Genomic DNA, 10,818 nt, shown 5'->3' on the forward strand with positions numbered 1-10,818 from the left:
AAACCTTTAAAGACAGACCTACTGTGAGCTACGAGATTGTTAATCAGTGGTATTTTTTCTGCTGAAGCCGTCAGCCCACATTATTTCATCTTATTTTTAAAATAATCATGTTTAACAGTGGAATTCCTGGTGAAAAACTACATTACCCATGATTCTGTACAATCACACCAATCAGAGTTGAAAAAAGAAACTTGCACCAAAATAGCTCTTTAGCACCGCCCACTCCCATTAAGCACTGTGAATGACAGTCAGAGTCAATCTCCCTATGCTCTCAAAATACTGAAATGTTTGTATATACACGCATATTTTCCAATAAACTTAAATTATATTTTTTATACATATAATTACATTAATAAATGAGTAGCTTTATATTTCTCCATAGTTGCTGTTGCTTCATGGGATTGTAGTTCTTTCCCTCACTAAAGCCGTTAAGTACACAATCTTGCACCTTTGAATTTTTGTCAGATTTTCAAAAACTGTTTTGCTTCAAATCAGTTTGTAATGTAATGATTCACCTCATAGCTGATTGTTAAAGAGTTATAAGCCATGAACCAAGCCAAAGACTATTTTAAAATCCCTATGGGAAAAATAAATGGAAAAAATACTTCCGGAATCAGCGCCACTGAAAAAGAGGGCAGCCACTGCTGCAATCTATTGCTGATTGGCTTTTATTTAGAAGGCGGGACTATTCAGCCATATTGTGCGTTGCACTTTCTCCCATTCACAGTAATATGAGTGCACCGTCTTTCTGTATATAAAGTCTTTGCCTCATATTCATAAACAGAGAGACACTTAAATACAGAGACCCACACAACTGAACTATTCACCACAAATGTTTTAATTACAGCAGCTTCCTATAATCACAATGATTTGATCTTTGACACAAACACAGTACATCTTACAACTGTTATGCGGTTCATTTTACCTCATGAGAAAATGCATACAAAAAAAAAAATCAAGACAAAGTACTGATTATGCGACTACCTGCAGGACTTCCTGTATCAGAAGGTGCACAGCACTCTCTTTACAGTAAAACCTGCTGCAAAACATCAACAATGCTCTCAGGTTATCAATGACAACAACTTCATGTTTTCAGTCTTTATTCACAGATTTTAAATGTCTGTTTGTGCAGTTTTTACGGACTACGCCACACATGTAAATGCAGTAAACACATTAAGAAGTGTATGTTGAAAGTTGAGTCAACTTAGATGAAGAAAAAAAAAACTTTTACTAAAACAAATGCTAAAATATACAAGAATAAAACACCGGTTTGATTAAATTAAATCAGTTTACTGGACACTCTATACAGTCTTACAGTCGAAAAGGACACAAATGTTAGTGTAGAGATGTCTGGGTGAATCTCCAGTTATCAGAGAAACAAACTCATGTAATCGAAAAATCAATTGGCATTTTTTGGAGAATAAACAGTATGGACAACATGAAAAGATTGAGCTCTTTTGCTTTAAAGTTCATAGATAAATTGTAACTTTGAGATGATTAATTGTGCTACATGTTCACATTGCATAGCACAGCAAGCGCAAATGCACTTCTTACCACAGTGATGTCAGAATATTTGCATACAGTGTGGTTGATATGCTAAAATGCTTCAAAGAAATGAATATGGCTGCTACCTAAAGTATAAATCTATTTTATGATAGTAATCAAAGCTCACAAAAAGTGATGCAAGATAACAGAAATTCAAATATATTTATATCCCGCAATTCATATAGGAAATTATATGTAAATATTATGTCCTGAAAATGTATTTCTCTAAATAATGTGCCATTACACTTCATTAGAATTGTACAAATTTTTGCTTGGCAGAATCAATGGCTTTATTCTGACTGATTTTGATATTTAAATAATTTGATTGGTTCTCATAACCACTGACATCAACCATCGACTCTTTTATTCATGCAAATTAGCCTGAAGTTGAACAGTCATTCCATGTTCACAAATATAGTCCTAAAAAATACCACAGTACACCACATGATTAACACAGTGAGACCACTTGTTCAGAGGAGGAAAAAAAAATAAAAAAAAAAAGGTAAAATTATTATTATTTTTTTTTTTTTCAAATTAAAAAAAAAAGAAAATGAAAAACAGATTCATTTAGTGGCATATAGAATTAAATCACATTATCTTTCATAAACCATCACTGAAATGTTTAGGGAATCCACACTGAAAATCCATTTTTAAAGCTTAAATAAAAATAAAAAAGAATAAAATCAAAGCAACAGCTGCAGCTTACTGGAACAATTCGGCCCTCCGTTCTGACTGACACCAGCGATCAGAGGGAAGAAGGCAGCAGAGGTTCAGTCACAGCAGTTCAGCATCTCTGTGCATGTGTGCACTAAAACCCAGTGGAGTGGACGGTCGGGACGGGGTAGAACTTTGAGATTCGGCTCTGGGTGGAGGGGTTAAGGCATGCAGACTCCCCGCTCATTTTGAAGAACACTTCCTGTTCCTGTAGCTTACGGGCAAACTCTTCCTCAAGGGCCTGGACAGAGAGATTACATGTTCTTAGTGAACATACTAATCAAACGTGATGGAACTGTTCAAGTATCGAAGGAGCACTCAGTAATGTTTTTCTGGACTTATACTGACATCTAGTGGTGTGGATGAAGCATCACACAGCTTGAGTGCACCATAAAAAGTCTCAATGTACAGGAAAAGATCAAACATACTGTACCATGTAATTTCTTAGAATTATCATGAAGAACTGCAGTTTAATTGCTCAATAATATTATGATATATTGGTGTAATGAAGATTGACACCAAAAACATTTTTAAAAAAAATCATACTTTACCTTCTTGCGGGGTCTGAGTTTGTCTCTCCAGTCCTTGAGCTCAGCGCTGTGCTCCTCATCCAGCTCCTTCAGCTTCTGAGTCTCGTGCTCGATCAACAGATGGCACTTCTCATTCTACAACACACACAAGGCATGTTACCGTTTCGTTTTTGTTTTGTAGAAAAATAAAACATATGCTGTATTGCTCCTCTGGTGTACCTGCAGCTGCTGGAGTTCTCTGGCGTTGGCGTCGCACTGCGTCTGCAGGTCTCTCATCTGATTCTCATGTTTCTGCTGTTGATGGAGACGCTCGTTCTTCTGTCTCTTCTCCTCCTGTGCTGCAAACTGTTTATCGGCCACACAAATGTACAAGAATTACTACATGAACACAAATATATTGACTACAAGAAAAATATGGATATCAGGTATCAGCCAATATTAAGATATTTTAATCAGTATCTGCCGATATTGGATATATACAGTAGTAGTGACATTGGCTGATCTTTCGATATTGGCTTATATATGTCCAATACAGATACCAATTAAAATCACTAATATCAGCCAATAACCAACATGGCATGGATAAATTGTGCATATATTAGGTGATATTAGAGATTTTCATTAATTGGTATCCATTGATATTAGATACATAACAGCCAATATTGGGTATTTAATTGAGCATTTTAATTTCCCCTACTTTTAAATTTAGATGACCTTTGCTAATAATTTAATAACACTTAAAATGTAATTTTAGCAAATTTCTAAGTGTAATAATATCATTATACATACATATACTGTATATACTGTTTATTATATATATATATATATATATATATATATATATATATATATATATATATATATATATATATATATATATATATATATCACATATATTACACACACACACACACTATATAATAAATATCAAATAAATCAGTTATTTTTAAAGTGTTTTAGACAAAATAGTGAAATTTGCCAAGACGTGGAAATTATTATCAGCAAGAATTTTGACATTGCTGCACAATTCTGCAGAAAAAAAACTTTAAGTTCATGTAGACTAGAACAAATTATTCCATTAAAGGTGCAGTAAGTGATTTCTGAAGTGAAGCAAAATACTGCTTTGTGAAAAATAAAGCGAATATGATGAACAAATGACAAGGAAGAGAAAAAATGAACAGTACACAAGAGTACGCCAGCAGCACAGCAGCTCCAGACAAACAATGACACTCAAAACCTGCCCTGTTACTATATAGTTAACATTACAACAACAGCATATCTTGTTTCTGTGAAACAACAAAACCAATGTTACCCAGGTATGGAGCAAAAACAACACAACCTCAGATCTCTCCTGGAAAGCTTTTCTAATATTAACACGGGTCCTAAAGCTCTTGTCTAATCATAACCCTTCTTTTTCCAGTGATAATCCTCTGAGCTTTTCTCTTTTGTAATGTCTCTCAGCCATCTCTCTTTCTACAGTCTTTCTTCAAATCTCCCTCTCGCTCACTCTCTCTCCTCCCCCATCATGAGTGGACATGCCCCCTACTGCTGACTGGCTGACTCTCCTCCCCCATCATGAGTGTATACGCCCCTACTGCTGATTGGCTACAAGAGTGTTGTGCTGCTCAGTCCGATCCACTTTCAACAACGTTTCTCAGAAATCACCTACTGCACCTTTAAGCCTGAACCTGATATAACCTCTGACCTGTTTGACCCTCTCACGTTCCAGTTCCGGCGTGACCCCTGTGGTTGTGATGCGCAGACTCTTTTTAAACATGGCCATGCGGGTCTTAGCATCACTGCGCTGGATCTTAGGCAGCCTTGTTCTCTCTTGCGTCTGTTTGCTCTTCATCTCCTCCATCAGACGCTGGTTATACCTGTGCATCTGCTCCATTTCCTGTAGAAAAACACACTCAGAGTTAAAAATCACAACAACAGCAACCAGAAGAGCACATACAAGACTGATGTGGGAAGTAACCTTCTCGTGTCTTTTGAGCAGCTGGTGTCTTTGCATGAAGTACTGGTCTTTCAGCTGCTGCTTGTGCAGCTGGTGTTTTTCCTGAAGGTGGCGCTCTTCCAGCTCCCACATGGCGGCTTCTCGGGCTGCAAGAATCAGGAAGAAGTTAAATCGACTGAACATTGTTTTCAAAGTTCAATGGCACCCTGTGTGACAAAAGCTAGCACAGTACCACAGCACATGGTAACTCTAGCTATGTTTCCATCCAAAACATTTATGAATAAAGCAATGTTTCTATCCCATGTGTTCAAGAGAACAAAATCATTCCTGGGAAATTGGTGCAAAATATCAGTAATAAAAATGGAAGTTGCTCCAATCGGGGAAACCACTATGGCTCTTTTTTCCCACATTATAAATGTATCAGTGTGTTAAAAGCATTAAAAGTGTTAATTTCTTTCAAAATGAAAAAAAAAAAAAAAAAAAAAAAATACAATGACGCTAAACTTTTGAACGGTAGTGTATATTATATCTCTAATACTGTGGGGTGTTGTTGCTCACCACACAAACAACTGACTAGAGCCCTGTCTGAATATTCTGAACTGCCAGCACTGCAAAAGCTGTAAACGGGAGGATGAGAATGAGAATTTTAAGGCTAATCTTGAGTGGGAGTGTCCAGTCTGACCTCTCAGAAGCTGCTGTTTGTGGTTCAGACAGTCTCTCTCAACAGTGGCCAGCTCATGTTTATGCTGCTGAATGATCTTCTTCAGAGCGCTGTCCAGATCCTGCTGCTGCTTCTGAAGAAACTCCTGCTCCTGTAAACACACACAAACAAAACATTAACAACTAGCATTAAAATAGTATATATATTCATTTTGAAAGGGGACAGGGCACTATTGACAGTGTTTCCTAAATAGAAAAACTGACAAACACTGACAGTAAAAAGAAAAGAAAGCAAAGGAAACCAGATTTAATGTTTCACAGCACACAGTCAACAAACATGCCACTTACGTCCTGCAGGGCGGTGGTTTAAAATCAACAGAATGCTTCATCTGGAAAGCAGGGGGGAAAAGATCCTAAACTCTTCCATACCTCTTTCTTGCGGTTCTTGAGCGTGTTCTGAAACTTGGAGAGCTCTTTGTCCTGCTCGGCTTTGATGCGTTTGGCTTCGTCTCGGAGACGCTCAGTGTGTTCCTGCTCCAGACGCTCGATGGTCTGTTTCTGCTGCCGTTCCATATTCTCCACCTCCGTATCATACTGACGCTTCTTACTCTAGTGAGACAAGAAAACAAGCAAATCATAAAGCAGATCAACAAGAATCACCTCTATGGAGCCATTTAAAATACAGAAATAGACATGCATAACAAATATGTATAATAAACTCCACCAGAAAAGAAAAATTAATTTGACAAAAAGAAAAAAAACAAGAGAATCTGGAAATCTTTCCCTGATGACAGCCAAAGTTTAGTACAAGATAATTTTGTTTTATTAGCTAGAATAAAAATAATGAACAGGAAAAATGATTGTTGAGCAGGTTAACTGGCACAATCAGGTGGCTTAAAATACTGACCTCCCCTTAATAGTCAGACACGGATTACACTCTCCAAAAATAAAGAAGCTGTTGAGCATGTGATGTAATTCAGTAAGATTCCTGCCAGTGTTTCTGGGATTGGCATCACCACTAGTCTTGGGAGTGCAATCAATGTTTAAGCACCTATAAAGTCTACACATTTTACAAAAAACACCTTTTATAAATAATAAATCACATCAGCCAAGTATCTTGGCAGGTTGATTATGTGGTTTCAAGGTGCCATTTCAAAGATGATCCCAGTGAAGAGTTGTCAGATTGTATTTATTTTGCCCTGGAAAACAGGAACTATTTCAGTATGGACACAGGCACTTTCCTTCTGTATTCTTGATTTGATTCATGTTGGATCCTTAATGTGATCTAGTTCCATCAAAGAAACAGCGATTCCTATCTTAATGTCTTTGTTTGTTCTGGCTCACCGTGACTTCCTGTTCAAAGCGTCTGTAGATCTGCTCTCTCTGCTGCTGGAGTTTGTTGCTGAGCTGAGTTTGGGCTCTCTGCTCCTCTTTCTGCAGAAGTCTCAGTTCCCTCAGCTCCTGACGCCTGAAACACACATTTAACACTCATTTTACACTGATCTAACAACAGACCCAACTACAGTGTTCAACCTGTTAACTGTCACCCCCCTTTTTGAGCACAGATCAAAATGAACATTCTGTCATCATTTACTCACCCTCAAGTTGTTCCAATCCTGTATGAATTTATTTCTTCTGCTGAACACAGCCCCATTGACTTCCATAGTATTTGTTTTTCATACTATGAAAGTCAATGGGGCCCATCACCTGTTTGGTTACCCATATTCTTCAAAATATCTTCTTTTGTGTTCAGCAGAAGAAAGAAATTCATACAGGTTTGGAACAACTTGAGGGTGAGTAAATGATGACAGGATATTCATTTTTGGGTGAACTATCCTTATAATTCATAAATCCACCAGCAAATGCCAATTTAGAAACATCACTGAGTAAAAAGGTATTTTATTACTTATTCCAAAGTCAACATTAAACAGCATTCACAACCCATTTTACTTCTGAAATGTGACATTTTTTTTAAGTATAAACTGGAATCCTGCACAAGGATCATGCATTAAGTAGGTAAATAGGATTGTTTTTTTATATCTTGACTTTAAAGACTATGCCGGTACTTTCATTTTCTTACTCCCATTCTTTTTTTATAATGACAATAATTTTAGCATAACCAAAAAAATCATGAAAATAATCTATAAATTCTTTAAGATTGATGCTAGACAAAAAAAAAAAAAAGTTTAAGGTTGAAAACTGCTGAGCTTTTCTGGAAAGGGTACTATCCAGTCTAACAGGAAACTCTCCCAGGCAGAAACAGGAAGTATCACTCAGCTTGTTTTCCCTTTAGCACATCTGGTGTTGGAATATGGGGCCATTATCTGTAAAACATACTAATAAACACTGCACAGGAAACTTTTTGTCGCTATGTGGTTTAAAAACAGCCCAACACCTCTTTTATATCACCCAGCTGTGAAAGATGATTGGACACTTGAACCCACTAGCAGTCTGTGTGCATTTACCAAAACACAATAAGACAATAAGAACGAGAACGAGAACGAGAGAAGGCAGAAGCTTTTACTAGAAAATTTCTGCCACAACATGAAACAGGCCGAACTAAAGTTTCATAAATGAATGCAAATATGATGCAAACATGAGACAAACATGCAAAGTGTCTGAGAGCAGTTAAACAGCTGATGGCTCACCGGAGGAATCTCATCTCCTCGCTTTTGGTGTCATTGTCTGTGATGATCTTTGATGTCGTCACGCTGACTTCCACACCATCCACAATAAACTTGCGAGTCTTTTTCAGAGTTTTTTTCTTCCTCTTGTTGTCCTAGAACAATTAACAGGTTTGGAAATACTGAATAAAAAAAAACTATTTCTGATATTTTTCAGTCTTTTGATGATATTGAATATATAGCACAATATTTATGATACTTTGTGTCTTAAATGGACTTCATTAATTGGTTCTTCAGTAAAAACAATCGATTAGTCCAAACAGCCACTGTAGCCAAATGATTCAAAATGTTTAAATGTTAGAACTTAAACTCAGTGAAAATAAATAAAGGCATGCAATTTTTCACTGAATTTTCACTAAATAAATAATTCACAATACATTGATTTTTTTTAGCCTATAGGAAATGTTTAAAATGCTTAAATTGGCTGTTGAATGCTTGATTCTGATTGGTTGATGTCTTATTAGTCTGCATATCAGTGGCTCAAGCCTCCGTTACTAGGTGTAAAATTATGTTTTGGAATTATCAACAGAGGCTTGGGATGAGACGCATAAGAAATCAGACCTATTTTAAGGACAAAACCTGACAAATGTCTCGAAATTAAACATCTGAACAATGTCTCGAGCTGTGGTAACCATAGTATAAGCAAAATAATTGACTGTAATTGTACATTACTAATAATTCAAAGGAATTTCATCAATTATTCCTTATTTAAACAACTGAAATTTGAATCAGAGACTGTACTGACTAGTCACTAGACAATAAAATATCACAAAATTAGTGTAATGACAGCTGTTTCTCACCTGTTGAGAGATGGTTCCTGACTCCTTGGACTTGCTGATAAAGCTGGAGATGGATAAGTTCAGGTCTATGCTGCTGTTGTCAGTTGTAGAACTTATTCCAGAGTCTGAGTCTTTCTTCTTCACATACCTGGTCTTCACTGGGCTTTGTTCCTCCACCAATGCAGATTTCTCCTTTTCCTCAACCTTCTCTACTTCTTTCACTGGAGATGTTAGGCTGGGATCATCAGGCTCAGCTTGTTTAGTGGGCTCTGTTGGAGTCTCCGGTGAAGCAATGTCTGAAGCAGACACTTCCTTTATGAGCTCGCCATTGCCCACCACCTCCTTTTTCTCTTCCAGTTTCTCTTCATCAGGTTTGGCTGGTTGCTCCACCGTTTGGACTATTGTTTCAGCAGGAAGATCAATCTCTGGTTCTACAGCCTTTTCTTCATCTTTAGGTTCTTGAGATATTTCCACAGCTTGTTCCTTGGATCCAGGTACTGTTACATCCTGGATGTAGTTCTCGTCCACCTTTAGAGGTTCTTCTTCCTTCCTTATTCCAGGTATAAGATTATCATCTGGTAGTTTGGGTGTAGCGACTTCCTCAATCTTTTCAGGAACAGACTCCAAGGTGGATGGTGACTGCGGAAGCTTCTCGTCTTCCGAGCTTCCGATGCTAGCATCAGATGGTGCACGCTTGTGTCCGGGAAGCTGAGGGAAGATCGTTTTAAACAAGTTAGTGGTTGTGGAGCAAAAATGCAAGCATCACTACTTCTGTTGCTCATAAGTCTTGTTAGGAATCAGAATGAAGCCAAAACATTAAACCTTTTCACGTAACTTGGGGTAACTCTTTTATGCTTATAATTGAGCAATCGGGCTTATGGTTTTAATTGGAGTGAAATGTTCAAATTACAAGTGCAACGTTAAACATGCAGCTATGCAATGAATTCCAAATGGACATTCTGTTGGCCAACATTCATCCAGACTTTGTAGGTTTAATCTTTCTCTGAAAAGTGTTCTAAATTTGTTGGCAGTCCTTATAATCTCTTACCAAGTTTCCTTCATGATCTTCTTCCTCCTCTTCTTCCTTCATCTCCTCTATCTCCTCTGTGACCTCTGCCTTGGCCTCAGCAATGAGCTCCCGCAGGGGTCGGTTGTCAGTTACACTACTCACAAACGGGTGCTGCACAGATGAAGCGAACTACTATTACTAAAATATACATATTAAAAATTACACATGCAAATATTATTAAGATACTATTAACATTCATTAAAAAGCAGTCAGATTACTCTGTTCCAGATAAATTCTTGGACTATGTAGCATTTAAAATTTTCTCTGATGTTATTTGCAATTTCAGGAAAATAATAATTTAATAATAAAATTAATAATAATAAAATAATCAAAGATTTGGTTTATGGAAGCAAGCCTAGATTGTGACAAAAAAGGCTGTGAGTAAATAAATTAACAAATAAAAATGATATAATTATATCTACTACATACATAAATATACATAAATACATACATATATATATATATATATATATATTAATGTCCCTCCCCCTAATATATTTTGAATTAGGAATATTAAAATTCTGGCCAATACCAATAAGCCAATAATTATTTTTTGTTATGGCCAATAATCAATATGTGGTTGATATTAAAATTGTATTAAAACTGCATGTATTTTCTAAATAAATTTAATATAAAACATAAAAATTGATATCAAACACTGTAAATGCCACAAGTGAAATAACATTATATTGTACTGTATGAAAAACGGATATAAATTTGAGATTTGCTAAAGATTAAATTTAACTGTATTATGAGTGTTTTCAAAGATCTTGAGAAACAAATTCAGTCAAGTGTGCAGAATAAAATAAAACAATGAGAAAAAAATATATAAAATTAAAAATATTTGAAGGAATGAAGAAAACAGTGTAAAAATTAAATA

The 10,818-nt window shown here is 36.3% G+C and overlaps 1 protein-coding gene across 2 annotated transcripts in view; it reads right to left on the minus strand.

The window, feature by feature from the left end:
* slkb (STE20-like kinase b) overlaps window positions 1-10,818 on the minus strand; it is a 56,463-nt gene that overhangs the window by 28,659 nt on the left and 16,986 nt on the right. Inside the window, exons 8-18 of one of the 2 annotated variants that reach the window (XR_007931738.1) lie at window positions 9,918-10,049; window positions 8,891-9,577; window positions 8,055-8,185; window positions 6,751-6,874; window positions 5,836-6,015; window positions 5,429-5,558; window positions 4,768-4,892; window positions 4,495-4,686; window positions 3,009-3,134; window positions 2,811-2,924; window positions 985-2,500 (exon numbers count right to left, since the gene is read on the minus strand). Coding sequence is in view for 1 of the 2 variants with exons in the window: in XM_051906639.1 (XP_051762599.1) it covers window positions 2,354-2,500; window positions 2,811-2,924; window positions 3,009-3,134; window positions 4,495-4,686; window positions 4,768-4,892; window positions 5,429-5,558; window positions 5,836-6,015; window positions 6,751-6,874; window positions 8,055-8,185; window positions 8,891-9,577; window positions 9,918-10,049 (2,088 nt within the window). In the remaining variant the exon portion in view is untranslated. Of the gene's footprint in view, window positions 1-820; window positions 2,501-2,810; window positions 2,925-3,008; window positions 3,135-4,494; window positions 4,687-4,767; window positions 4,893-5,428; window positions 5,559-5,835; window positions 6,016-6,750; window positions 6,875-8,054; window positions 8,186-8,890; window positions 9,578-9,917; window positions 10,050-10,818 lie in introns of those variants that run through there. The other variant, XM_051906639.1, reaches the window with a different exon arrangement.

The sequence above is a fragment of the Ctenopharyngodon idella genome, chromosome 1 (genome assembly GCF_019924925.1).
Source record: "Ctenopharyngodon idella isolate HZGC_01 chromosome 1, HZGC01, whole genome shotgun sequence".
Taxonomy (NCBI): domain Eukaryota; kingdom Metazoa; phylum Chordata; class Actinopteri; order Cypriniformes; family Xenocyprididae; genus Ctenopharyngodon; species Ctenopharyngodon idella.